This window comes from Podarcis vaucheri (assembly GCF_965113315.1).
Source record: "Podarcis vaucheri genome assembly, chromosome: 2".
NCBI classification, from domain to species: Eukaryota; Metazoa; Chordata; class Lepidosauria; order Squamata; family Lacertidae; genus Podarcis; species Podarcis vaucheri.
In genome coordinates, this window is record NC_138760.1 from 63,133,840 (window position 1) to 63,160,402 (window position 26,563).

General features: G+C 41.8%; 2 protein-coding genes across 7 annotated transcripts in view; both read left to right on the plus strand.

The window, feature by feature from the left end:
* The first annotated feature begins 2,162 nt into the window (after nucleotides 1-2,162).
* Nucleotides 2,163-8,824, plus strand: TXNDC15 (thioredoxin domain containing 15). Of its 6 annotated transcripts, none has more exons than XM_082211683.1 (6): nucleotides 2,163-2,430; nucleotides 2,520-2,600; nucleotides 4,218-4,705; nucleotides 5,684-5,847; nucleotides 6,407-6,537; nucleotides 8,563-8,824. In XM_082211683.1, the coding sequence occupies exons 3-6, from the start codon at nucleotides 4,226-4,228 to the stop codon at nucleotides 8,757-8,759; spliced, it is 972 nt and encodes a 323-aa protein (XP_082067809.1). In that variant the 5' UTR covers nucleotides 2,163-2,430; nucleotides 2,520-2,600; nucleotides 4,218-4,225; the 3' UTR covers nucleotides 8,760-8,824. The 6 variants fall into 6 exon arrangements, with proteins under 6 accessions (XP_082067809.1, XP_082067808.1, XP_082067807.1 ...); XM_082211681.1 differs by lacking the exon at nucleotides 2,520-2,600 and adding an exon at nucleotides 2,746-3,128 and having other exon boundaries at nucleotides 2,305-2,430; XM_082211679.1 differs by lacking the exon at nucleotides 2,520-2,600 and adding an exon at nucleotides 2,746-3,128 and having other exon boundaries at nucleotides 2,307-2,430; nucleotides 4,215-4,705.
* Nucleotides 8,825-10,699: 1,875 nt separating this feature from the next.
* The window catches only part of PCBD2 (pterin-4 alpha-carbinolamine dehydratase 2), a 38,558-nt gene continuing 22,694 nt past the window's right edge, over nucleotides 10,700-26,563 (plus strand). Inside the window, exons 1-2 of the mRNA XM_082211706.1 lie at nucleotides 10,700-10,853; nucleotides 17,282-17,413. Of these exons, the coding sequence (XP_082067832.1) occupies nucleotides 10,758-10,853; nucleotides 17,282-17,413 (228 nt within the window). The 5' untranslated portion in view covers nucleotides 10,700-10,757. The remainder of the gene's footprint in view (nucleotides 10,854-17,281; nucleotides 17,414-26,563) is intronic.

Sequence of the window (26,563 nt, forward strand, 5' to 3'; positions counted from 1 at the left end):
ATAGTCTTAGTGGCCATAAACAGCAATACTGCAGCCCCACTATTTCTTGAAAGACTTTCAGAAATGTTATAAGACCACCTTGCATTAATTTTAGTGACAGTTCAAACCTTGGTTTGAGTGACTTCAGGTTTTTTATTTATCTGAACTTAATTTATTATATGTATGTTTTCAGCTTACATCAACAGACTTGCTCTGTAATTTGACAAGGAAAACATTTTTACAGTGGTATTGCATATAGAGGAGGGGTGGGGAACCGGATCAGATCAGCAGGCTGGATCCAGATCTGAGCCACCCTCTGCTGACCACTTTTGACTGGCAGATATCATGTGACAGCCATTTATTCAAACTCCAAAAGGAAGAATCAGCAGCACACTCTTAAGTGTGTTCCTGAGACTTCCCTTCTTTGTAGCCTTGGCTTGAATTGAAGCTGCTACTGCTGCCGCAAAGACTTCTGCAGAAAGCAGTGCTAATTGCATACCCTGTTTTGGCAGGGATCAGCTCCACTTGGGTGCTCTGATTGGGAGCTCCTGAGTGGAGCTGACCCCAGTGGTCTTTGCATTTAAAAGCACTAAATGCAGGTCTTGCTTGCCAAGGAACAATTCAGAGCACACTTTAAGACTCCTGGTGGTTTCTTTGCAGTTGTGACTTTACCTGCCCCACACCTGTTACCATAAGCTGTCAGGTGTGAGGCAGGTGGGTGTGGCTTGGAGAATACAGCCTTGTAGGTGAAAACTGGGGATCCTGGTGGGCCTAATTTGTCTTGTGTGTTGAATGTTTCCCATCCTGATAAAGAGAAAGGGGATGTAGTTTAGTGCTTTGCGTGCAGAATGTCCAAGTTTCTACCTTAGCATCTCCAAGTTGGATTGAGAAAGACTTGTGTCTGCAATGTCAATAGGTGATATATAATGTAATGTGAATGGACTTCTTCCCCACCCCACCCTACAGAGGAAATTTTGGGGGGGCTGCAGAAGGGAGGAGGACCTACAGCAGCTATTATTTATTTCATCTATGAAACACTTCCCACGAGGCACAATATCTCAGTAATTAGATATTGCCCCTGCAAGGTAGGTCATCTTCATATTGTTGATGTTTTTAGTTTGTTCCTAGTTTGTCCTGTAGTCCCATTTGATTAGCTGTCTGGAGAGGAAGAAGTAAAGCTGAGACAATAGCCTTGGAATTCAGTCCTTTATTATCTGAGACTGAAAATTAAGTTAACACAGAGATATCAAAAGAGATGAGATATAGAACAACATACTTGAAGTGAGCCAAACCAGTGAATAGAATCAGAGAACTGTAGAGTTGGAAGGAACCCAAAGGATCATATAGTTCAACCCCCTGCAATGCATGGTCATGGCAGCCCTTCATTCTATCTGTCTGTCTGTCTGTCTGTCTGTCTGTCTGTCTGTCTCCTACCTACCCATCCAATCATGAGAACTTCACATGCAAACATGAGCAAGCACACATGCAAGACAGGAAGATAGCACATGCAAACATGATAATTGGCCATGCATGCTAGTTCAGTAACAACTGGAGGGCCAAAGTTTCCCTACTCCAACTGCAGAGCAATATGCAGCAGCATGCCCACACATGAGCACAGACAAACCACTTGAGGTAGCACAATGGTTTAACTTTAGTGTGTCTGGCTGTTAAACAGAGGGTTGGTGGTTTGAGCCTACACAAGGACAGCTGTGGGCAGGATTCCTGCATGACCCTCAGCGTCACTTCCAACTCTATGATTCTATGATAATCATTTTTGTATGCAGGCTTTGGAATTATCATAGGCATATGGAAAACTATCTTGTTTTGCTGCTGCTGCTGTAAATGAACCCAACTTTAGGAACTTCTGCTCTTCTACGACACTGATACTGCAACCCATTTACAGAGCCCCAAACTGTATGAAGATGTTATTGCTGTGTCTTAATTAGGGGGAGGCGTTCAAGCTAGATCAAACTAACATCAGCTTCCGTAGAATCAGTAGAAGGCAGGACTATATTACCGTAAATAAATAATTGCCTCTGCAGCAGAATACTCGCCTGGAGGCTGGGCAAAGTATTCTGCGGGTTGTAAACAATGTTGCCGCCTCGGGATGCAGAGTGCTGCGGAATCGATTTTGGTTTAATGCTTTAAATACTTTCAATTTGCGCCAACTATCGTAAATTCATTGTTATTGCTTGGAGTCGGCAGTGGGTATTGTTCTTTTTCCTTCCTATGCATTTAGCAGCCCTATAGCGACCGCTACAGGCTGCATTTCCCATGCAGCCAGAGCTGCGCAGTTCTACGCCTCCTTTTCCTTTCAGGCTGCCTCATGTATCGGGGAGACGCCCGGTTTCGAGCCGTCCCTTTTAGACGGCCCCTCGTCTGGTTTGGATTCCGTTTCGACCCAAGGTGGCAGCCACAGGCAAATCGATAATGACGAAGGCTCCTCCCACGGTAAAAATGGCAGCCGCATCGGGGATCTCTATGGGGATTGCCACAGGGAAGGAAAATCCCGATTTTTATCTGAGCTCTCCTTAGTTTAGATCTGTGCTGGGGAGACAAAAGTACCAAGGCCAGGATTGTCACAGAGCTCTCTGCCTCAGTCGAACTCTCTTCCCACCCTCGTAAGTTGGTGGCAGATAAACTGAACTAATAATAATAATAATAATAATATTTATACTCCGCCCATCCGGCTGGGTTTCCCCAGCCACCTCAGTCTGCAGTACGGCGATAATAATATCAGGCACTTTATTTCTTCTTGCACAACAGTTAGAAAACGGGGTAGACAGATACAGTGCTGGCAAATCCTGACAAGAGCAAGGTCTTGGGATTCTGCACTGCCACCTGCCGCCGAGCGAGGCACAGTCGGGTCCTGGAGAGAAACAGTCAGGACATCCGGTCCGCCAGCGGACAAAAGGATTTTTCAAGCTCCATAGAGTTTGTTTGTTTTCGTGGTGCCCCGGAAACGGAAACGAGTGGAGAGCGGAAGCGGCTGTTGTTGGATTGGACCTTGTTTTCCGGTTGATCCGCCGGGTCTTTTCCTTGCCCCCCTCTCCCAGCTCCCCCCTCCCTTGCGAGGATGGTGGTCTTGTCCTCGCGCGGGCGGGGGCGGGGCCTCTGGCTGGCCTGGCTGCTCGTAAGTCTTCTTGCAGGTAAGGAGGGCTCCGTTGCTATGGTAGCACCGCCGGGGGAAGGGGCAGCTGAGCGGAGATGCTGAGGACAGGCGGCGCGCCTCCTTCGTGCACCTGTGAGGGATGGGGGGGGGCGAGCCAGCTAGGCTCGCGTCGCCACCCCTTGCTGCTGCTTCTTTTTTAAATGCTTTGGAGAAGTAGGAAGCAACCCCTCTTTCTTCTGTTTCTCTCTCTGGAGAACAAACAAGATAGGGCAGAAGGTAAAATGTAGTCTTGCGCTAGGGAAACTTGCAGGCCTACGTGCAGCTTCGTTTGATCCAGCAAACCAAGCGCTGCTTTACCAAGCGGGAGCAGATGCCTAAGTGACAGATCTAGTGTTGTGCACTCTTGTTTTATAAGCTTGAAGTGTGCTTGCGGGTCCTAGAGGATTTGGGGGTGGGGGGAAGCAGACCGCACAATTCTGAAATTGCCCACCCCTGCTGAATATATAGAGTGGTAGCCAAAGTTGAACTTGTATTCTTGGGTGGCAGGATTCTATTTTTTGTTGTTGTATGTTTCTTTTCTGTACATATCTTGGATGGGGTCTATTTTCTACAGTACAAAGAAAGACTTCATAAAAAATGACACTGGGCTTTGGTCAACAATACAGTGGTACCTCGGGTTAAGTACTTAATTCGTTCCGGAGGTCCATACTTAACCTGAAACTGTTTAACCTGAAGACCACTTTAGCTAATGGGGCCTCCCGCTGCTGCTGTGCCGCCAGAGCACGATTTCTGTTCTTATCCTGAAGCAAAGTTCTTAACCTGAAGCACTATTTCTGGGTTAGCAAAGTCTGTAACCTGAAGCGTATGTAACCTGAAGCGTATGTAACCCGAGGTACCACTGTACTGAATATTTCATGCCACACTGGTATTTATGGTGAGGTGAGGGTGACAGTGGTTGCTGCAGTGTGTGAGCCTCACTGAACGGTTTGCTTTCTTTGAGCCCCCTCAATTCACACATTGGATTGTAAGTTTCACCCACTGCTGCGTTGTGGCGTTGAATAAAGATAGGTGTACTCCTATTGTTCAGCACTAAAGATGTTATATGTTCTTGCATTTTTTGTAGCAGTAGCTGAAATGGAAGAAACCACTGACTCGCCATCTGAACAGTTAAGTGAAACTGCTGTACCATTCACTGTGAAAAGCAGTTCTGTACCTGCAAGCAGCGATGGGCCTAAAGAATCAGTACAATACAGGACTGCAGAGATAGCTGATGCTATGATGGGTAGCAGCATACCTGCAGCTGAGCCTGTAGTTCTGTCAGTTGTTCCAGGTGAGTCCAAGGAGAGACAGGTCTTGGAGCATGACACCGGCACCTGTGATGCAGCCGTTGATGGTGAATGCAGTGCGCAGGGTATTGTTTCATTTTTATCTCAACCTGGGTCTCCTATACAAGAGCAAGTAATAGATTCACCTGTAGTTCTGGAAGCAGTGCATCCTTCATCAGGAGAGGACTCTAATAGCACAGATGGTATGAAAACCCCAAAAGTGAATTGTGAGGAAAGAAACATTACAGGGATAACAAACTTCACATTACAAATCTTGAATATTTCACAAGTAAGTAGAAAGCACTCTAATTGATTTATATATATATAAATTATTTTAATTTAAGAGTTTTTTTCCATTTGTCGTCTTATTATCAGAATTCTTTGTATAAATGTGGAAGGCATAACTTGCTTGAATAAAATTATTCAGGAAGAAAAAGGATGAATTCTGTGTATATTCTGTATTTGTTTCCCTCAAGCCTGAAGGCTGCATCTTATACTACTACCCTTACATCTCACTTCAGACCACCTCACTTTTTCTGGCTGGCAGGACAGATAGTTATCTCCCTACCCTCTGGTGAGCCAAATTTGGCAGCTGTGTGTGGGAACAGTTCTGCATAGCCAAACTGAACTCTCTGCAAACTGCCACACACTGCTCCTTTCAACTTCTGATTTTGGAAATTGAAAGGGACTATGGGGGCTGCTTCAAAGAGCAGTCCTAGGAGGGAGAGGCAATTTCTATTTCACGGAAACTGCTTCTTCCTCCTTGAGCAAGGTGCTTTCCTATTGCTTATCTGCCCATGCCTTACTCTAGCAAAGAAACATGCCTTGCTCCAGTAAAGAAATAACCAGGAGGTTGCTTTAAGCTGTTGGTTGCTCCTTTGGAAGCCCCACTGTTACCAGTATGACATTGGGTGTAGGGTGGGTGTATGGGTGAGCAGGTGTGGGTCCTCCAAAATAACCTGGCCGGCCAAATTTGGCCTATGCCTGGGATGAGGTTGTGGGTTGTGTCTCTGCTGATGGTGGTAAATAGGTGAATGTCAAAATTTCTCCTGAACTTCATGGTTGCAATGAAAGTTAAAAGCCCCCTAAGTAATTTAAAAACTGTTGTGCAGGTAATAAGTTTTTTTAACCTGAATTGACCAAGTTCACCTTGCATGTAGAAGTACTTTACTGCCTTGTTGAGATCAGGATAATTAACATGAGCAATACTAAGTTAAATAATTTCCCATTATGCCTTTAAAAAGTCACTTTTCTCCTTCTCTTGCAGGATTTAATGGAGTTCTTAAATCCAAATGGCAGTGACTGTACCTTAGTCCTGTTTTATACTCCTTGGTGCCATTTCTCCGCCAATCTGGCTCCTCATTTTAATTCTTTGCCCCGAGCATTCCCAACTCTTCATTTCTTGGCATTGGATGCCTCTCAGCACAGCAGGTAACTTTTATATCCCTCTCCTTTCAGGACTACTGTACCATCTTCATGTATTTTAAATCAGGGTTAAGCAAATGTGCATTTTAATTTAATAATAATTTGTCTATAAATTTATTTTCCAAAATTTAGGTTGTTTTAATTGCATACATTTTGCCCAGTTCACACTAATCCACGTACCCATTATCAGCACTTAGCAGAAACAACTGAAGACATTTTTGTTCCCACAAAGTTTCCCAGCTGGATGAATATGTCTCTGCTAAGGCTGTCTACTTTGTCTTGTTTTTAAACTCAACTTCTGTTTTCAACTATTTTTAGCTGTTTTTATTATACTTTGTACATTGCCTTTGGCCATATGTGGAAGGCAATTGATTAACAATACTATTGATTTTCTAGAGCACCCATTTGAGTCTAAAGTGTGTTGTGACCAAATGAATATATTTCTTCTGCTGAAATTAGCTATGGTTCCAATTTTGTACTGAAAAACACTCAGTTATTTTATCATGGGGTTAAATGCAAGACATATTTAGCAAAGCTAACTCTTTGTTATCTTATATCTTTACAGTTTATCAACCAGGTTTGGAACTGTGGCTGTTCCCAACATCCTTCTTTTTCAAGGAGCAAAGCCAATGGCAAGATTTAACCATACAGATCGAACCCTGGAAACACTGAAATCTTTCATTTTTAATCAGACAGGTAGGATTTATTTACTCATTTATTTAATATATTTATATTCCACCTTCCTCCCAAGTTTGGATTCAAGGCAGCTTACAACATTTAAAAACATCAGTTATATAATATATAATAAAAAGAAACTCATTGACAACAATAGTTAAAATGCACTTCAGTGTATTTAAAACCAACAATTAAAATACAATTTGTCCTGACAGCAGCCCAGTGATCAGCATCATCTGTACCTTAGTTTCCAAAGGTTTGTCTGAACAGGAAGCCAATCTAATCTCTCTTAGGAGCAGATTCCATAATTTGGGAGGAATCGCAGAAAACACTCTCTCGTGTTACCACCAGTCATGCTTCTGATGTTGATGGGACCAAGAGGAGGTATTGACCCAAGGGTCTTAGAACCCAGGCAGGTTCATACAGGGCTATTTCGGGTAGCCTGAGCCCAAGCCATATAGGGCTTTATAGCCATCACTTTGAATTGTGACGGAGAACAAACCAGTAGCTAGTAAAGTTGTTTTAACAGTGGGGTAACATGCTTCCTGGAACCAGCACCAGTCAGCAGTCTGGTTGCAGCATTCTGGGCCAGATGAAGCTTCTGAACACTTTTCAAAGGCAGACCCATATGGCGTTTGTTACAGTAGTCCAAACAGGATGTAACCAAGACATTTAACAGATTTTGTAGTCTGATAGCCACATGCCTTGCTGGATAAGTCCAAAGGCCCATCTAGTCCAACATCCTTGTTTTACAATGACCAACCAGATGCCTGTGGAAAGCCTTCAGGGGAGGACCCAAGTCCGACAGTACTCTCCCTCTTCCAACTCCCACCCACAGCTAGTTTTAAGATGTTTATTGTATGATCTCCAGGGACATTGAGTTAAAGTTTTGGGAAACATTTCAGCCCTAATCAGGGTGTGAGATTTTGGGGCAATACAGAATAAGGCTCCATGTCACAGGTACATTGATTTGGGACTAAGGACTATTGAGCACAGTAGGGGTGCTTCTGAGTAAAAATGTGCATGTGGGACCTGCATTAAAATGTGATCTGGAGTGCTTCCGTTTGGTGTTACAGCAAGCTGGCCATACCTTGTTTCAGGGGACATTCTGTTCCGTTCTCTCTCTCCAGCCCTCTCCCATTTTCCACTCTTTTTTCCAATTATTGGAGCACCCCCAAGCATTCCAATCTCTCCCTTTTCTTTCTCAGTAGCTCTGAGTAGCCATCAACTCAACACCTGAGTATGCTATTACAGCCAAATCCTGTCCTATTTGGTAAGGTGGGTTAAGAATCCTTCAGCTCTTGTGTGGTAGCAAGAGTTGGGAATGTAATAGGTATCGCCTGGAGAATGTAGGTGATACATGGGGAGAATGCAAGAGGAGAAGGGTAACTGTTTCAACAGTTATCTCTTCCTACCTATGTTAGCAATGGAGGAAACTCAATGTCTTATGTGTTCTACAGAAGATGGGATAGTAAGTTGGGATCCACTTTGATTTCTTCCTTACATGCTGCAGCGAATAATAAAGAAAATGAAGATTGAAATAGACTTACATAAGCAAGCTCTGGTCACCACTGACTCACGAGAGAAAGCAATAAACCTTTCCCTCTACCGGTGTGTTTACAGATCTTTATCTGGGCATAAAAGGGAACTTGTCAAGTCGAGTTTCTGTTGCTTTTCCCCTGGGAAGCTGAAGAACATACAACTGAAATTGTAGTTGGCTAATTAAGAAGCTGTTATTAAAATAGGAGTTGTAAGCTTTTGTACTGGTACATTTTCAGGGAGAGGTGGAATTAGAGCTGTTTCCAAATGACACTAAAATACTTAAATTTGAGTGAGTCATATTTTACGTTACAGTTAGAAATACCTATTTAATGCACCAGGAGGCTATAATTCAAAAATTACAGAGCTCTGATGATGTTCTAGCAGCTGGTAGTTTAAAATGCTTAGTCCTAAATTTAAAATTGTAGGTGCTTTGTGCAAATATCTATACTTAATGTTGATTCTGTTCAATCTTGCACCACGCTAATAATGAATACTTTTTTTCAGGAATAGAGCCAAAGTCTGATGTGGTGGTAACTGAGGAAGATCAGGATGGTCCCCTGCCTAGCACACTGACTAGAGGCATCGACTGGCTTCTCTTATTTTCTTTATTGTTCCTCATCAGCTTTATCATGTATGCCACTGTCCGGACAGAGAGCATCCGGTGGTTAATACCTGGTCAAGATCAGGAACATCAGGAATGATATGTGAACTGAGAACTTTGTTTTCAGAACAAGCTAAACAACATTAAATTAAATGGTGGATCGACTCTCTGTGATTTCTTGTTAGGCAGGACCCTGTATTGGTAATCATACATCACTCAGCAGAACTTCCTTGTGATACAAATATGAACATGCACAGCTGGAAATTGTTCATAAAGTTGTTATGAGGGAATGACAAAAATATCTATACCTATCTGATATGCTTAAGTTTTAGGAACTGTGTGGTGTCTTTTGGGGGACATCTGACGATCTCTAGTAATGCAAATGGATTGCTGCTTTCTATTTAAAAAACAAGGATGTTATGCATCTGTGAAAACTGTTGCAGATGCAGACAGTTCTAATAGGAAAAGATCAGGTATAGGTGTAAGATGCAGCTTTTAGAAAGTTTCCTGAGCCACCCCAGATGGTCATTTTAACTATGCTAGATTTGGAGCTGCAACAATTGACCCCCATGTTTTCCCTACACACGTTAAAAAAAATTAAGTAGGGAATTTGTAAGAATTGGCTCTCTTGTCAATTTGATGCTGTCACACATGTGGTGCTATGCTCACAGTATTTGGATGACAGTGCTGCTGCTAACATGCCAGAGCTTTTAGTAAGGTTGCACTGACTACTGATACATGAACTTGACATTTATTTATGGCTGAACTGGGAATATATGTTTCAGCGTTCTAAAGGGTCAGAAAACACGAATGGGAGGAATACACATACATGATAATAAACATACTTTTTACCCCATATTCCATGTTTTGCAATGTTAATGTAATTTAAGCACTATTGTGAACTTAGATAACCTTGAAAGGGTGTATCTCTACTTGTTCATGTTACTGTTCTTATTTTGATGTGTTATATAAATTAGTATGACTTTTTAAGGGTAGCCAATCCAATCCAATGAAGCTAGCTGCATTCTACATTCTGTACCAAAGTTCAGCACCAAAGTTCTATTGCATTTTAGAGATTTCTGTATCATAATAAATCCATTAACATCCAAGTATCCTTTTGGGCATCTTCAGTGGTGGTCTTGGCATGGTTTTCAGTGTAGAATACTAAAATGCTTTAATCACACAAGGCACCAGAAACCAAGAAATATCTAATGAAGCAACTGTAGGTTACATTCAGCTCTGGAGATGGCTGTGGTCGCTGTCTTCTGTCCACATTGGCTGAAGTTTAGGTACATTCATCAAGCTGGGAGTTGGGTGTACAAGTTGCTAGATCCTTTGCATCCTTCAAATGTGCAGGTGGGAGAGTTAGCCGTGCATTTGTGGCGCAGCTATTGCCCTGCAATCCTTATGCAGTGGCAGCAGACTTCCTTCACTATGGTCAGGTAAACTTGTGAGTTGTCTGCTGAGGGTAATGCAGATGGGCAAGTACAATAGGAAAGTCTGTTTTTCTTTCAAGAAGCCCTAGGCAGTAGGGACAGAGCCAGGTACTGAGAAAGGTGGTAGCTGTTGTGGGAAAACGTCAGGCGGCTGTTTTCTGCGCCTCACAAAGGAGGCTCAAACCTTTTGCAGGAGATTTCCCCACAACACCTTTGCTCTTCTAAAAATTGTTCTGCTGTGAGAGCGCAGGTCAGGCGGTCTCCAAGCGACCCCCACTCCCCCCACGGAGGCTGACTCAGGCTGGGGTAGCAGCAGTGCAGAAGAAGGCCAAGGGGCTAGATGCGCTTGCAGCGATTCTCAAACTGGGGGGTCTCCAGATGATGCTGGACTACAACTCCCGTCATCCCTCAGCTCTGACCTTGCTAGCTAGGGGTGATGGGAGTTGTAGTTCAACAACATCTGAGGACGCACAGGTTGAGAAAGGCTGCAGGGCATAATGAAAGTAAAGTGGGCGGGGAGAGCGACGGCCTTTCGCGCAAGAGGTTTGCCTTCCATCCCGCCTCTCCCTCAGCCGGGGAGTGGGGGAGGGCGCGAGTGGGCGGCGCATGCGCTTCCCCGGGGGAGGTGCCAGGTGGGCGGGCGGACAAGCCACGCCGGAGCCATGCGAGGCGGCGCCTGGGCCGGCCTGAGGTGGCTGCGAGCGGGGCTGACGTCCGTGGCAGGACGAGGCAGTGGCAGAAGCGAGTGCTCCGCTATGGTGAGAGGTTGGGCGGCGAAGAAGGGAAGGGGACCTCGGAGGGACTCTCCCCACCCCGGCAGCAGCGTCACTTGGGCGGCGTCGGGTTTCGTTTCTTACCCCACCCCCGACTTCTCGGCCTCCCCTCCCGCGCAAAGTGGGTCCCGGGGACCTTTTGGTTCATATCCGCCCCTGCATTCATTCATTCATACTGGGATTCCTCCGGCAAGCATCGAGGGTGATTCCTTGGGCTTTCCCGCGCCCCACTTTCCGACCCAGCGAGGGAGGCTCGCGCCAACTTTGGCTCTTCTCCCGTTTGGGATTCGGAAAGGACGAGCCTTCCTTTGGAGAGAAAGTGCATTCAAATAGGTCTCCTGTGTTTGGTAACGTTTCCTACCAGATGCTCACTGAGGTGCAAAACCCAGTGTCTGGACCGTGCCATTTAAGATTTGGGAGGGGGATTCGCGCGGAGGAATGCGCCCCTGTTTTCGGGGGATGGCGACGCATTTCTTTGCACCGCAAGCTAGCAGCAGGTCAGGGAGAAGAGCAGGCTTAGAAGTCTTGACACACTGACGTTTCCTTTTCTATGTTCCAAGTGAGTTCAAGTCCACCTCCTGCCTGAATTCGTGCAGCTCAGACACAGGTTTACCATAACCACCTGAATGACAACTAGGCTGCATTGCATGGGGCACTTCCAGACTTTCACTACTTTTGGGTAGGATACAGTCACATACTCTTATCTGTAAATTCATGTTACAGGTAGGTAGCCGTGTTGGGGGGGGGGAATTCCTTCCAGTAGCACCTTAGAGACCAACTAAGTTTGTTATTGGTAACATTGACCTTGTGCAACGAACCTGCTCAATACCCACCCACCCCCAATAATTTTACACTGGAAAAATATAGAATAACAGTTACTCGATTCAACTTCATATCATCACTCTTGAAACAAATCACAATAAATGCAGGTGCTTAGAAAATAGCCAATATAACTGAAAATATTTTTTTTTTGTAACGGGTTCTTTCCACACATTATTGTGAACACCGGATGCTAAACACAGTAAGCAGTGAACATACATGTATCAGTCAGCTCTGCAGTCACCCCTTCTGTAGGAAGAAGCAGGGAATTTTCACCAATGCAACATATTAGTGGCCTGGTGCCTGTTTGTTTACTCAGAGGTAAAACTCACAGCCTTGAATTCAGAGGTACAAATGGCAAACTTGTTCAAATTGGCAGGGAGCCTGTATGTTAGTTGCAGGCTCATCAGTACTGAATAATATTAAGGGATGAAGATAAGGCACACTTTGAACACTGTAGAAATGCAGTATAATGAAATATGAAACACTAGGAACCTATTGCTATTACACAATGCATGGTAGATTATGTTTAAAGGTAAGAATTCCTCAAAACTGAACTCGTTTGTATCTCGCCTTTCCTCCACTGAGCTCAGAATGGGAAAAAATATTTCCCCATTTTATTATTATAGCCTTAGGTACTTAGGCCAAGTAAGTGACTGACTTAAATTCACCCAGAGTGCTTCATGGGTGAGCAGAGACACCTGTGACTGTAGAAGCACTTTTTAACATTTATTTTGCTCTAGGGAAATGCCTGGTGCCTCAAAATACAGAGAGCTTACCATTTGCAGTAGTAATTGAAACAGAAGAATAGAATAGATGAAATCAGGCATATAATTAAGGCTTTGTGTCTGAATAATATTGACTTGTACTTGCATAAGAAGCAGAGAAATCAATTGCATATTCTTTCTGCCAGTTCTCTTTGGTACAAATTTCCCTCCTTGACTGAGTAATTTATGGGGATGTGAGTTCAGCACAATTATACATGGTGCAAAATTCAGCAGTCTGAAAACTTCAGCATTTGTTTAAATGGCAGTGAGGGGACACCAAATATGTTTCTGGCCATAATTTTTGGCAAGTGGCACTTGAAAATGTGGGGGCAATTGTTGGTAAACACAAATTTGTGTATGGTTATTTTGCATAACATGCCTTAAATATATACTGAGTACATAATGTAACAACTAGACAGAAAATTTTATTAGCTAATAAAAATATGTAGTTCATGATACATGCAGCCTACAAATAGGACCTGAGAGATGTGGGTTTGGGATCAGCCTCTCCAGTTTCAGCTGATTTTTGTCTATGTAGATCTACCACAGAGTCTTGAAAACTAATTTTGAGAATGTAAATTCAGAATGAGTAAATCAACTACAATTAAATATTGCCAGTTTGGGGGGTAGGCAATGGACCTCTGGGTTTATATGAGGGAGTCATGCAGCCCTAAGAAGCCTGAGCATTCGAGTGGTTTAATCCCTCCTCAGCTTTCTTTATGATCAAAGTAGATTTCTATTAGCAAGTACTTGTGATCACCATCCATTTCTTTCCATACCACAATCCACAAAATTGTACCCAAAGTGGCTCACAACATTCCGCCCATCTGGCTGGGTTTCCCCTGCCACTTTGGGCAGCTTCAAGCACATATAAAAACATAATAAAATGTTAATATAATCTGGCCAGTCGTGACCGACTCTGGGGTTGCTCACTCATCTCGCTCTATAGGCCGAGGGAGCCGGCGTTTGTCCACAGACAGCTTCCGGGTCATGTGGCCAGCATGACAAAGCTGCTTCTGGTGAACCAGAGCAGCACATGGAAACGCCGTTTACCTTCCCGCCGGAGTGGTACCTATTTATCTACTTGCACTTGGGGGTGCTTTCAAACTGCTAGGTTGGCAGGAGCAGGGACCGAGCAACGGGAGCTCACCTCGCCGCGGGGATTCGAACCGCCGACCTTCTGATTGGCAAGTCCTAGGCTCTGTGGTTTAACCCACAGCGCCACCCGCGTCCCTAGATAATTAGTTAGTCCCCCTTAAAAATAATGAGCATGAAAAGGTTAGGTTCATTAATTTCATTGGGTCTCCTCTGAGTAGAGCTTATTCAGATACTACCCAGTATTGGTTTGGGTTACACTCTGTAGTAAAATATACATAGGTGTACAAATTGAAGACCTGGGATTTAGCCTTGACTGCCAGAAATGTGCCCTGTGTGCTTTAGTGAGTCATGTGACAGACTGGTACCTCAGGTTCCTTCTTTGTACAAAGAAAAAAATACTGCCTACCTATGTCACAGACGAGTTAGAGATCTAAATTAACTGCTGGCTTCCACAAATACATAGGAGACACTTTCAAATAGACTAGTGTGACAAACTACCCAGACGTGGTTTTCCTGTGCAAAACTGCTGAAGGAGGACATGGAATTTTGCAACATCAAAAGCAAACAGTATGTGGACATTGAATTGTCAATATTGGACAAGCAACTGAAACAGCCATACTTGACCCCGTGATCTTGTCATTGCATCCTACCTCATAACTGCTTTAAAGATGGTCAGCAAATAAAAGTGATCGATTATAAATAATCTGGGAAAGCTAATTACATCCACCAGACCTCCTATATCAGTAATTCAGGTATCAGAGTGATGTCAGAAAAGAATGGAAAGATGACCAGTTATTTGATTACAGTGCCCTTTGGTTCAGATTCCATGAAAGCATTTGAAACCTCTGTCTGAGGCTTAAAATCATGACCCCCTTGCCCTGTTTATCCTCATATTCTTCACATGTGCTTATTATATTAAAGTATTGTTCAGGTTGTTTTTTTAATAAAAAAAACAACCCCTGTGTAATTGGAAGTGAGAATTTTTTTATTATTTTTATACAAAAAATATACACAGAGACAAAACACAAGCTTGAAAAATATACTATCACTGCAATCTTATGCATGTCTACATAGATGTAAGCCCCATTAAGTTAAATGGGCTTACTTTCATGTAAGTGGATTGTAGCCTAACTGTATTAAATATCAATTAAGATTCCAAAATAAAAAAGAAGCATTTCCCCCCTTAAAGATAATTTATATTTTGAGAATAACTATCTCATCAACAAATCCTTTCACATTAAATTTGAATAGTAATTATTAACAGGCTAGAAATAAAATTTGTCACCGGTCATTAGGCTTCCAAAATTTGTAATTACTACCAACCATTTAATATGCAGTTAATTTGGTTAAAATATGTAGTTAATTTGATTAATTTTTAAAGGTTGAGTAAGAGATTTCTAAAACTTCAAAAGTAATCCTAACTGCAATAAACAAACAAACACATACATAAATAAATATTGGACTCTGAATATTTTAAGGACATGAGAAATACAATACTATTATCTTGATAGTTAATGTAATGCAATGGCCATTCTATAATCAGTTTCATTGTTTCATCTTGTGCGCATGAGCGATGCTGGAAAGATAATTGAATGTATAATTGAGGAATATCTATAATTCTTTTTATAGAACCAGTGAAAGCATATTCTTGCTAACAAGAAATCATTTAATCAAGCTAAAGGGAGGGGTTATTTTTTGCTGCACAATTACGTTAACTATAGATTATTTGTTTTGTGAGGGATTCCCCCCCCCTCTTTCATGTTAAGTAATGTTTCGTACTTATTTGTTTCGTACTTATTTGTTTACGTTTATTTTGGTGTCTACAAAATGTTTTGTAATAAAGGAAATTTTTAACAGCCTGTTTTGCTTTATATTATCACGAATCACTATTGAGACTTGAAATAATACAGTGCCATCTAGTGGGTAAGCTTAAATTTTCATGTAGCCGCAAATGTAGCCGCTCAGGTAAAGGATTCATTTTTTAAAATTGTCCATGGTTGAAATATATATGAGTATGAGGTTGAATTTTGAAGTTTACAGTGTGATCTCATACATGTCTTCCCAGAAGTAAGTCTCATTTACTTTATCGGGACTTACAGGTACATGGGTATAAAACTGGAGGCTTACAGTGCAACCCCAGCTGTGTCTACTCAGAATTAATGCATATTCTGAGAAAATTCTGAATTTGGATATCAGAACATTTTTCATCCCCAGTTTAACAATGTGGGATGCTTCTGCTCAAGATCTTCACTGTTCCATTCTATTTCCTCTCAGTTTTCCATTCACTCAGCATTCTGTGGGCACAGAACATGCTCATTGGGTGGTTTTGATGTTTGTGCGGAGTGAACACACCAATGCCCAGACCAGATATATTAAAATGTAGCATATATCTATTAAGTTCTATGGGCAGCTGTCACTTGCATCTTTCGAAACATTTAAAAATAGCTCATTGGTTTGTATTCAGTGTTGGTCATTCTCAGAATACACCCACTGACTTGAATGGGTATGACTAAAATGTATTAATTTCAGTGGGTGTACTCTGAGCAGAATTTAGTTGACTATAAGTCAGGCATAGGCAAACTCGGTCCTCCAGCTGTTTTGGGACTACAACTCCCATCATCCCTGACCACTGGTCCTGTTAGCTAGGGATGATGGGAGTTGTAGTCCCAAAAAACATCTGGAGGGCCGAGTTTGCCTATGCCTGCTATAAGTCAATATGTGTAACCATCTTTGCCATATGTCATTGAAGTACATGGTTACTAACTTTTCAAAGATGGCTATTTCAGAATGAGTGAAAATAGTTGAACCCACAGGATTCTTTGGTTACTTCAGGACTTTTGATGTAGGATAGTTTTCAGATCACTCAGAGACAATTATAATAGTACTGTAAGACAAAAACACTTTTGACTACATACTTAATTCGGTATAATTTAAAACACCTCTGTTGAGTTGTATTGCTTTTAGAGTAAGATAAGCATATGCTTATATATTCCATTCAAACAAGTGGGATTTAAAAAGTGTTTGACAGGATCATGCACACAGCTTCTCATAATGTCAGCTTTAGAACACTAATAGCATATGTACATGTTTATTTCGAAGCAAATATCACTATATTCAATGGCACTTACTCCCTAGTTGAGAGTGTTTAGGATTCCACCTAAGATACATGTTAATTTAAAAGCAACACATGGGCAGACAAAGGAGCTGCCATAGTCCAGCATCCCGTTCTTACAGTGGCCAACTAGGTGCTCATGGGAAACCTGTTAGCAGGACATGAGTGCAAGAGGACTTTCCTCACTTGTTCCCCAACAGCTGGTAGTCATACTGCGTCCAAACTTGGAGGTAGCACAGAGCAATTGTGGCCTTGGCCTAGGTCAGTGATGGCCAAACTTGGCCCTCCAGCTGTTTTGGGACTACAACTCCCGCCATCTCTGACCACTGGTCCCGTTAGCTAGGGATGTTGGGAGTTGTAGTCCCAAAACAGCTGGAGGGCCAAGTTTGGCCATCACTGACCTAGGTGCTGTATGTAAGTGGATGGAAATGGTTGTTTGCCTGATACAAACATAATGACCTCATATAATACATTTTCTGTTAATGTCCTGCAGTATTATCACTGTGACTATGCAAACCAGTATGGCAAAAAACACATGACAGCTTTTGAAAAGGAGCAGAACTTGGAAACCATGGTTTTGAAATCCATCCCCTCCCCCCCTTTGTCTACCTTGATAGTCTTCACAGCTTCACTGGTTGACTACGGAAGAAAGGAACCAAGTTTTACACGAGCTCAAAGCTTCAGGATGGTCCGAGCTGACTGAAAGGGATGCCATATACAAAGAATTCATCTTCAAAACTTTCAACCAGGTAAATACTTCATTATTGTTATTTTAAGGAAATGCATCTAGGTTATATTTTTACTTCTTAGCTACCGGAACCTGTTCTTCAAAGGCCAATCTATTATCACTTTAAAAGTATTGGCAAAATCCTGATCTGGGTTCCATAGATATCATTTCAGTTCTTTAGTGTTAAATCCCTGTTACAATGAATGAGCCAGTTACAATGAATGACTGGGGCAAGCCATTTTTAGCTCTGGATATTTATTGATGCCATACCTGATTTGAAGCTAATGAAACTTAGCTTTACTTCAGTTCATGTTGTCTGATTTTCAGAAAGAATTTGCATACTTCCTGCTGCTTTTTTCCTGTTTTAGTGGGATTCTGGAAAATAAGCTTCACCAGCAGAAAAGCATGCTTGGTTTCAGAAGGATTAGTTTGAACAAGGGAAGATTAAGTAACCCCATTCTGCCCACCAATTCTCTGATTTAAATTACTCTCACTGCTGTGTACCCATTTAGTATGACCCATATTCTAGCACACAAGTAGTCTGACCATCATGTTTAGTTAGGCACTGAAATGGTACTAGGAAGCAACTTGTGACATATAATTCTTTTGACTTAATGTGGGTTAAAATGATCATTTTTTTTTTTTTTTTTGCTTTTGGAGATAGATATAAATCTTTACAATTTCAGTTCCATGCTGTTGATAATATTTACTAGTACCCCAATGCTTTTAATTTATAGAAACTTCCCAAAGCTTGGGTTTGTGCACACACAGAGAGAGAAAGCAGATCTAATAGATCTAACACAACCTATGCCTGAAACTCAGCTATGTATCAGTCGGTATAGTTTAAGGTCAGGATGTAAACGACCATATTCTTCCTCAAGTCAGTAAATCTTCAGTTTACAGAACATAATACAACTATTTAACAAAAGTCAGACAGCCAAGAAGTATAATTTCCTCAGTGAGCTTCACTTTGCCCTTTGCAGATGGCATAAAATCAGGTGTGTAAAAAGCTGACAAGTTGAAATGACATAAAAGGCATTTCAGATTTATTTGTTGCACATGATATTGAGTTGATTGATCTGTTCATTGAATTTTTATTGCTTTCACAGATAACACAAATGACATATGATGCTTAGAAAACTCTTTATTCATTCCAGGTTTTGAAGACTGTATATCAACAGATGTTAACATACCTTATTGCCAAAGTTTTGTAAGCCCATAGGAATATCTATTATTTTGTGTATTACATCCAGCAGAGGAAGAATGGACAGATTCTTTGCAAATCAGGGTAAATATGGGTCAGAGGTAGTTTACTTGGTAAAAGTTTTCACTGACAAGCTGTCAAGTTGTGGATTTACGGAATTGTTCTAAAATACCATGCTTTAGAATTCTGACAATCTCTATATCTTCTACCAAGTTGTAAATATGGTATAACATCTTCCCTCCCCCTCCTTTTTTCCTTTGTGTCATGTCTTTTAGAAAATCAGCCTATAGGCAGGGACTATCTGGTTTTTCTTTATCTTACAAAAGCTACTCAGGGAGTCTTTTGGGCTGAAGGAAGAAGACATAAAAATGCTTTTAAATACGTAAGACCTATTGGCTTATGCTCAGACCATAGGTGAAGAATAAAAAGGTGGAATAGGAACTCATTTTTTCCCTTTTCTTTCATTGCTTTTAGATTATACTTACCATTATATTGCCTTTGATGTTGTGTCTGAACAATGCAGACACAGTCTTTTATCTTAAACTTGCTCATGTGACCATATGGTCACAGGCTATCTGTGGGGAGAGGAATGATCAATGTGAATAGGATTCTTGCAGGTACATATAAATCTGATAGTAAAATCTTACCATAATAATATATGTTACTTAATATTTATATAGCACTCTTAGTTGTCCATTTTTAATCCATACAACCCAGGACTGAGGCTGTGAGAGAGTAGCTTGCTTAAGTTCATGGGTGACATAAGATTCAAACCAGGGAGTTCTTGATTCATAATTTGGTCTCCAACTACTACCCAAAAGAGTTCTGTATTTATGCACAGCCCACAGTGAAAAACCAGTCTCTAGAGCCATGGTTCCCAATGTGGGGCACCTCCCCACACGGGGGCAATTTGATTTTTAAAGGGGGCAATTCGAGAATGAGTTATTAACAGTTAATGGCCTTTTAGGCTTCTTCCATGTGAATAAGGGTTCACTTTTTGAATAATAAGGGGGTGGCATCAGGATTTTAGAGATGCTTAGGTGGGGATGGCAAAAAAAAAGGTTGTGAACCATGCTCTAGAGGAAAGCTAGCTCTTTATTTGAGCCAGGAAATATGGCTGTTGAAGAGCTGATTATATACATCCAAACAGAAAGAAGCTCTTTACACTTCCTTTTTTGGTCTATATTTTTTCTTTTTTTAAAAAGGAACAGAAAAATTGGGGATTTGGGAGAAACGACTATCTGTTACTTTCCTGTTTAATATGTAGGCAGTTCAGTAAGCTTCGCTGAAAATTACAGCTATAACTTGAATTTGTCATCTCTTGTGGATTTTTTTAAAAGTACAAAACACATGCAGTTATCAATTAAAACCTAATTCATTATGTATCAGAATTCTGCAGTGCAGCATTCATTAACCCTATTTCCTCTCAGCGTGCATAACAAAAGTCTTGCAAACATCTAGACCAGAGAAGGTCACTTTACCAGATGTTTGGAGATGAGACATCTCTGCTTTGCATCACCTCTTGTTTGTTTCTGATTTTCATCCCAGTCTCTCTTCTAAAGGGCCATCATCACAAGGCTGGATTTCATCACAAAGGGAAAACCCTTCAAAATCATGTGTTTGACTGGAAAGATTCTTCTCTGGGTTTTGTGTGTGTGTGTCTGTGTGTTTTGTAGGTAGCATAGAATATGATTACAGTTAAAAGGGTAGAGGAAACGGCGTTCCTTGAGTTTGGAAGTAGTTACGGAGTTTCTTCCTTTCTCCCGTATTGTCAGCCAAGTTTCCTGTTTATTTTGGCCAAACGGCAATAGAAGAGAGAAGGATATTTAGAAAAAGGGGCACATGTTGAAGATACGCAGGACTGGCTGGGATACTTGAAGGCAGTTTACAAAAAACTACTATGTTTATTAAATAAAGGCTTCGAGTTAAAGACTTCATTTAGCTTTTGGTACCACTTTTTTGCGTCTTATAACTGATGTGAGAAAGTAAACCCTGTGAGTGTCAGGACTGTAGTTAATATGTTTTAACAGGGTGCTATTCCTGTTTGAAGTCTGATTTTTAAGATGCATGACTAGGTTCTATTTCAGTCTTGTTAGATACATGAATAATCTAATGGAAGTAGGCTGCAGGCAGGTTGCCAATTCAGTTGTACAAAGAAATATGTTTCAGGAATCCTGCTGAGCTGAATTGAGTTTCCTGGAGAAGATTTTTCAGGGTTCTTGACTTCATCTGCAGTGACTGTATTTCACAATCCTGAACCATAAGAATCATAGCGGATATAACATTTCTTGTCATATATTTGTATAAAGGCTTGCACAGTATGCAGAGCAAACTAAATAGTAGTTTTGGTACTGAAGTTTTATTAACTGTCAATTCCTTAACTCCAGTAAGTTTGGTAATTTCTGAAAGGTTTCTCTCAGTTTCCTGTATCCTATTAGGGTATTTTTTTGCACATTTGTAGGTGTCCTTGGGCCCATTAAATGATACTTTTCTCTAATTGAGATTTATAATTAATATTTTCTTATTTAGCATGGATTGATAGTATCTAATTCTCATAGTTTTGGAGAATTGTTTGAGATAATGCAGGTGAATGTTTCAGTCCAGCAACAGCAGTCTGCACGTAGAAATAGGTTTCCATGCATGGATTTGCTGTAGAGACACATCACACATGGGGTGTGGGGAAGAGGCCTTCTATTTGTGTGCAGTGCAGCAATTGAAGGAGAGGGAATTGTCTCCAAATCCTCTCAATAACGTAGCACTGAAAAGCTTCACCCCAGACAGTAGCTTCCATTAGCTGTTGAGTGGGTGGAGTAAGGAAAAAGAAAAGCATGAGGACCCTTTCCAGGCTAACAACTGAATGTTGTTAGGAGAGATTCCACACACAAGGCAGTCGCCTTGGGACACAGCAGCAGATTATATAGACACTTGTTGTGGTTGTCAGGCTCCCAGCATGTCTCTCAGTTTGGGACCTGAAGGATGTTGGATAGGGATTTATCTTGGTTTGCACCACTGAACCAAAGAATGCAAAGGGGAAAGCCACAGTCTGACACTCAAAAAGTAGAATTTAATATGATCTATAAGATGGCTGATATGTGTTGATTTGTTTGTTAATTGACAGACTTCCTGGCTTGAATCTTTTTCTACCCATCCCCATCCCATCTAGCATTATTTGCAAAAGTTGAGTCCTTATAGCAGCTCTGTGTTTTGGGGGGTACTTATGCTGGTGGTGGCTCAAAAACCCAACAGGGCTTTCGGCTGAGTTTTTTTGGGGGAAAGAGTCAGGGCCATAGCTGTCAACGTTTCCCTTTTTTAAGGGAAATTCCCTTATTCTGAATAGGATTCCTCGCAAGAAAAGGGAAAAGTTGACAGCTATTTTCAGGGCTCTAGATTAGTTGTCTCCAATCTGTTCAGCCCTGGGGCTCACGTTTAACTCCAACATGCACTTGGGGGCCTATTTCTTAAAATTTCTTAAAACAGTTGTATGGTGGAAGTGCTGCTGTTGAAGACCCCTCTTGGATTAAACCACAACCCAATAATGGGTCCCTCCCAGCCCACTAATTGAAAACCAGTGGTCAGGTGGCTGAGGTGCTAGACAGGTATTTGGAGACAGTAATGGGCTTGATATGGGCCAATAAATTGAAGCTGAACCCTGAAAAGACACAGTTGTTGTGTGTTCCAAGTTCTTAAGGAAGTGTGTAGACTGTTTGTTTCAGGCAGAGTTGCATTCTCCTGGAAGGATCAGGTCCATACTCCTGGATCCCATATTGTCACATGAGATCCAGGTGGCCTTGGTAGCTAGGAGCACCTATTTGCAGTAATGGTTAGTTCACCAGACCTAGCTCCTTTTGGATAGAGATGATGTGGCCACATTGCCCCATGCTCTGGTAACTTCCGAACTGGATTATTGCAATGTGCTCCACATTAGGTTGCACTTGAAGACAACTCAGAAACTTCAGCTGTTTTGAAATCCAGTAGCCAGATTATTGGCAGGGGTTGCCTTTAGAACCCATAAAACCCTTGTTCTACAGTGGCTGCCAGTTCATTTCTGGTTCCAATTTAAGGTGCTCACACTAGTGTTTAAAGCTCTAAATTACATAGGGCCCAAATGTTAGAGACAATCTCCTGTCCTACAGACCCTCTTGGGTGTTAGGATCAGCAGAGGGGACCCTCTTAATAGTTCCACCACACTTTTAAGTTTTTAGTGGTGTTGACTCAGGGGAAGGCATTCTTTGTGGCAGCCTGTGAGTTGTGCAATTCCCTCCCCATAGATGTGGGTCTGATGTCTTCATTGTACAGCTTTCAGTGAATGCTGAACATTCACCTCTTTACCTTAGCCTTTACCATCTGAGACATATGTTTTCAGCACCCACCCTATGAGTACAATTTGTCTTAGCTGTTTTTAATACTGATTTGTAATTTGTTGTCACCTGCCCTGGGGACCCGCTGGTGAAGGGTAGGTCATTACATATTAATAATTAGTAATTAGTAATATGTAGCTCGCGGACGCGGGTGGCGCTGTGGGTAAAAGCCTCAGCGCCTAGGGCTTGCCGATCGTAAGGTTGGCGGTTCGAATCCCCGCGGCGGGGTGCGCTCCCGCTGCTCGGTCCCAGCGCCTGCCAACCTAGCAGTTCGAAAGCACCTCCGGGTGCAAGTAGATAAATAGGTACCGCTTACCAGCGGGAAGGTAAACGGCGTTCCGTGTGCTGCGCTGGCTCGCCAGATGCAGCTTTGTCACGCTGGCCACGTGACCCGGAAGTGTCTGCGGACAGCGCTGGCCCCCGGCCTATAGATGTGAGATGGGCGCACAAACCCCAGAGTCTGTCAAGACTGGCCCGCTCGGGCAGGGGTACCTTTACCTTTAATATGTAGCTCATTGCTACACATAGTCTACAATGCCATTCGTACTTAGCTGGAAGCAATCTCCATTGAACACAGTGGGACTTACTTCTTTGTAACATTGCCTTGTTAATAGCTGCTAGCACCTGTTCCCTTGCTAAATACCACCAAAATAGAATTGCTTTGGCAGACTGTGCATGGCATTCTGTCTGTGCACCAGGGCTTTTTAGGCCCCCTTATCCCCACCCTTGGAATCTCTCTTGCCAAAGCTGCTTCTGAAAGTCAGGAGACGGCTCCCCCCCATGACAACATTCAGTGTCAACACAGCCACAAGTTGGCAACCCCTCTTTATGTTCTTGGGGCTCTTTTGATCTTGGCCTTTGAATTCTGCAAAACCACAGCTATTGCAGTTATGCACGCTTTATAAAATGTGAATACTTCGGAGCACAGAGCGCAAGTTGAAGAATTTAATTCTCCCCACGTGGAACCTGGAACTTTTCAGCTGAGGGACAACCAGCTCTGCTTATAAACGGAGCATTAGGGGTGACCTAGATGGACTGGTCTCTACTCATAGTATTCTTCATGTGTGATGATGGCTTCTTGGCATAAGGTGCTGGGTTTTATTTATTTATTTTTATCTCTACTTAATTAAGTACCATGAAGGGACTACTTCTCATAGTCTGTGGTACTAGAATTCTTTGGCATAGGTTTTTAATCAATGCCTGGAGTCAGTTATTCCTTAAATGTAGGTCAGCTTGCTGTATAAAACAATTAAGTCCTTGGGAATTTACTTGAATTTGGATACATTCTTCCCCTACCCCGCCACTCTGTAACTTTCTCATCACATCCCTTTGTCTTCTCTGTTGATCAAAGTCGAGTCAAGTTGTTTTTATGGGCATAGTCCAAATATTTCATAGCTGTCTTGCAATACTTAATCCTTTGGCTCTTTGACTGAAAAATGTCTACGCCTTTTTATGTACTGAAAACATAATATCTTTTAGCCTACAACCTGCAAACTTAAAATGAATTTTATGTCAAATATTCAGTTGTGGGCCACATCTTTTGCTTTTTATGTGCCACAGTGGCCTTGTGTTTCCCTCCCCTCCATTGTCTGATAGTGAGGTCATTTCTAGTCCTCTGAGAAACTTTATTCCCAGCCAGATGCGGCCCATATATTAAAAGTAGCACCTGTGGCTAATATCACAGCAGCTTACCATAAATTTACATGGTAACCAGGATTATATCTGTCAAGACTGTTAGAAATGTCTAGATTTAATTTGATTTCCAGTATTGAAGGGGTTCTCCTAACATTTTGCTTCATAACTATATTTTTTAAAGTTTTAAAAATCACTCCACTGTTAAGGTTTTTACAGCACTCCCAGCACCCATTAAGTTGATTTGTTAAATGGAGGTCAGAGTAATGCAACTTGGCTGTATTAGGATCGGAAACAAAAACATTTGTGACAAGTTTAGCCCTTTTGCGTGAATCTTCTTGGAGTCACACCAGTGATTCCTTTTGGGTGTAGCTTGTGTCAGATGTGCTTCTTTTCTAAAGAAGAGCACTGAAGATCTGATAGGTTGACCATTCAAAAGCCAAGTTCATTTTCATGGCTTTCAGTAGATTCATTGTCTTAGTTGCTCCCATTTTATACTGTTGCACTTGATTACCTTTTGAATGAGTTTTATATCCACCTACGTTGGGCCTGTGTTTTTCATATGTTTTTTCCTGAGCCGCCTCATTTCCCATTATCCTGAGTCCTCTGCCATATGCTGTGATTTGTGCACCTGCAAAGTTTATAACAGTAATTCTTTGGGTAGTTAGGTTGATGGGTAGCCTCCCTGTATACAGGGATAAAATAGCCGATTTGCTATAAATCAAGGTTATTTACGAGCAGTGTTTGAAAGCGGAGAAAAACCTCTGTATTTGAAAATGGTGGTTGAATATTGAACTTCTGGTTCCTGTACCTGTTTGAGGTTATTTCTTTTATGAAAAGCTGGTGGTAAAATTTCCAGGACTCAAAGATATCAATTCACAGGTGCAAAAGTTTCAAAACCTTAGTGCAAGAGTAGACGTGACCAGATTCTCTTTTGGTTTATAACTTCTCATTGGGTGAGTAAATAACAATCTTGTATCAGACTCAAAAGATTGCAGGGCAAAGGTTTAGCTGTGAGACCTGGAAGCTTTCCATCCATTCGTAATTTTAACATGCTGCTAGTGCCAAAAGCTAATTTTCTGGGCGATGATTAAGTGAACTTTAAAATTAACCATTTATCATTTCTTCTGTCTTGAGAGAAAGACTAAGAAACTGGTAAACCTGATCAACATGTTTTTATTTAAAAAAATATTTTATTATGAAATTTGACCTTGTTTTTCCTTGTAATAGGAGAATTTATGAAGTTCCACAGGTTGTTGCAGTTGTCTGCATTCAAATGCTTAACTTCACAGCATTCAGAGTGTCAATGGTAGTCAAAAGCATCACTAAAAATGCTCGAGTCTGTTAAAAGACCTAAGGTCAAGGCAACATTCATCCCCATGTGCAGTTAGTTTAAAAACAATATCAGTCCCCCCCCCCATTTAAACAATAGAACTTTCACACTACATTGGTAGCTCTATTTTCATAAGGGTGTGCTTGCACCAGCAGAAACCTGCTTCATCTCAGTTGGTCTGAATGCAGTGTAATGAACAGAGTTGGTGTGGGCAGTGCAACTAGTACAGAAGAGCAGAGCTTTAGCGCTAATGCAGCTATTGCAGAAAACCACTTCTGAGTGAGAGGGCAGGTGTGAAACTACCCCATGTGAGTCCCATTCTTTCTGTCTGTAGTTGTCCCACCAGTGACAGATTCCAAAGTTGCATACTTTCTCAAGATTTCATTTCAAAATACAGTGCCATTGTAAACGGCAACATGCTTATGGAAGAAGAAGAAGAAGAGTTTGGATTTGATATCCCGCCTTTCACTCCCCTTCAGGAGTCTCAAAGCGGCTAACATTCTCCTTTCCCTTCCTCCCCCACAACAAACACTCTGTGAGGTGAGTGGGGCTGAGAGACTTCACAGAAGTGTGACTGGCCCAAGGTCACCCAGCAGCTGCATGTGGAGGAGCGGAGACACGAACCCGGTTTCCCAGATTACGTGA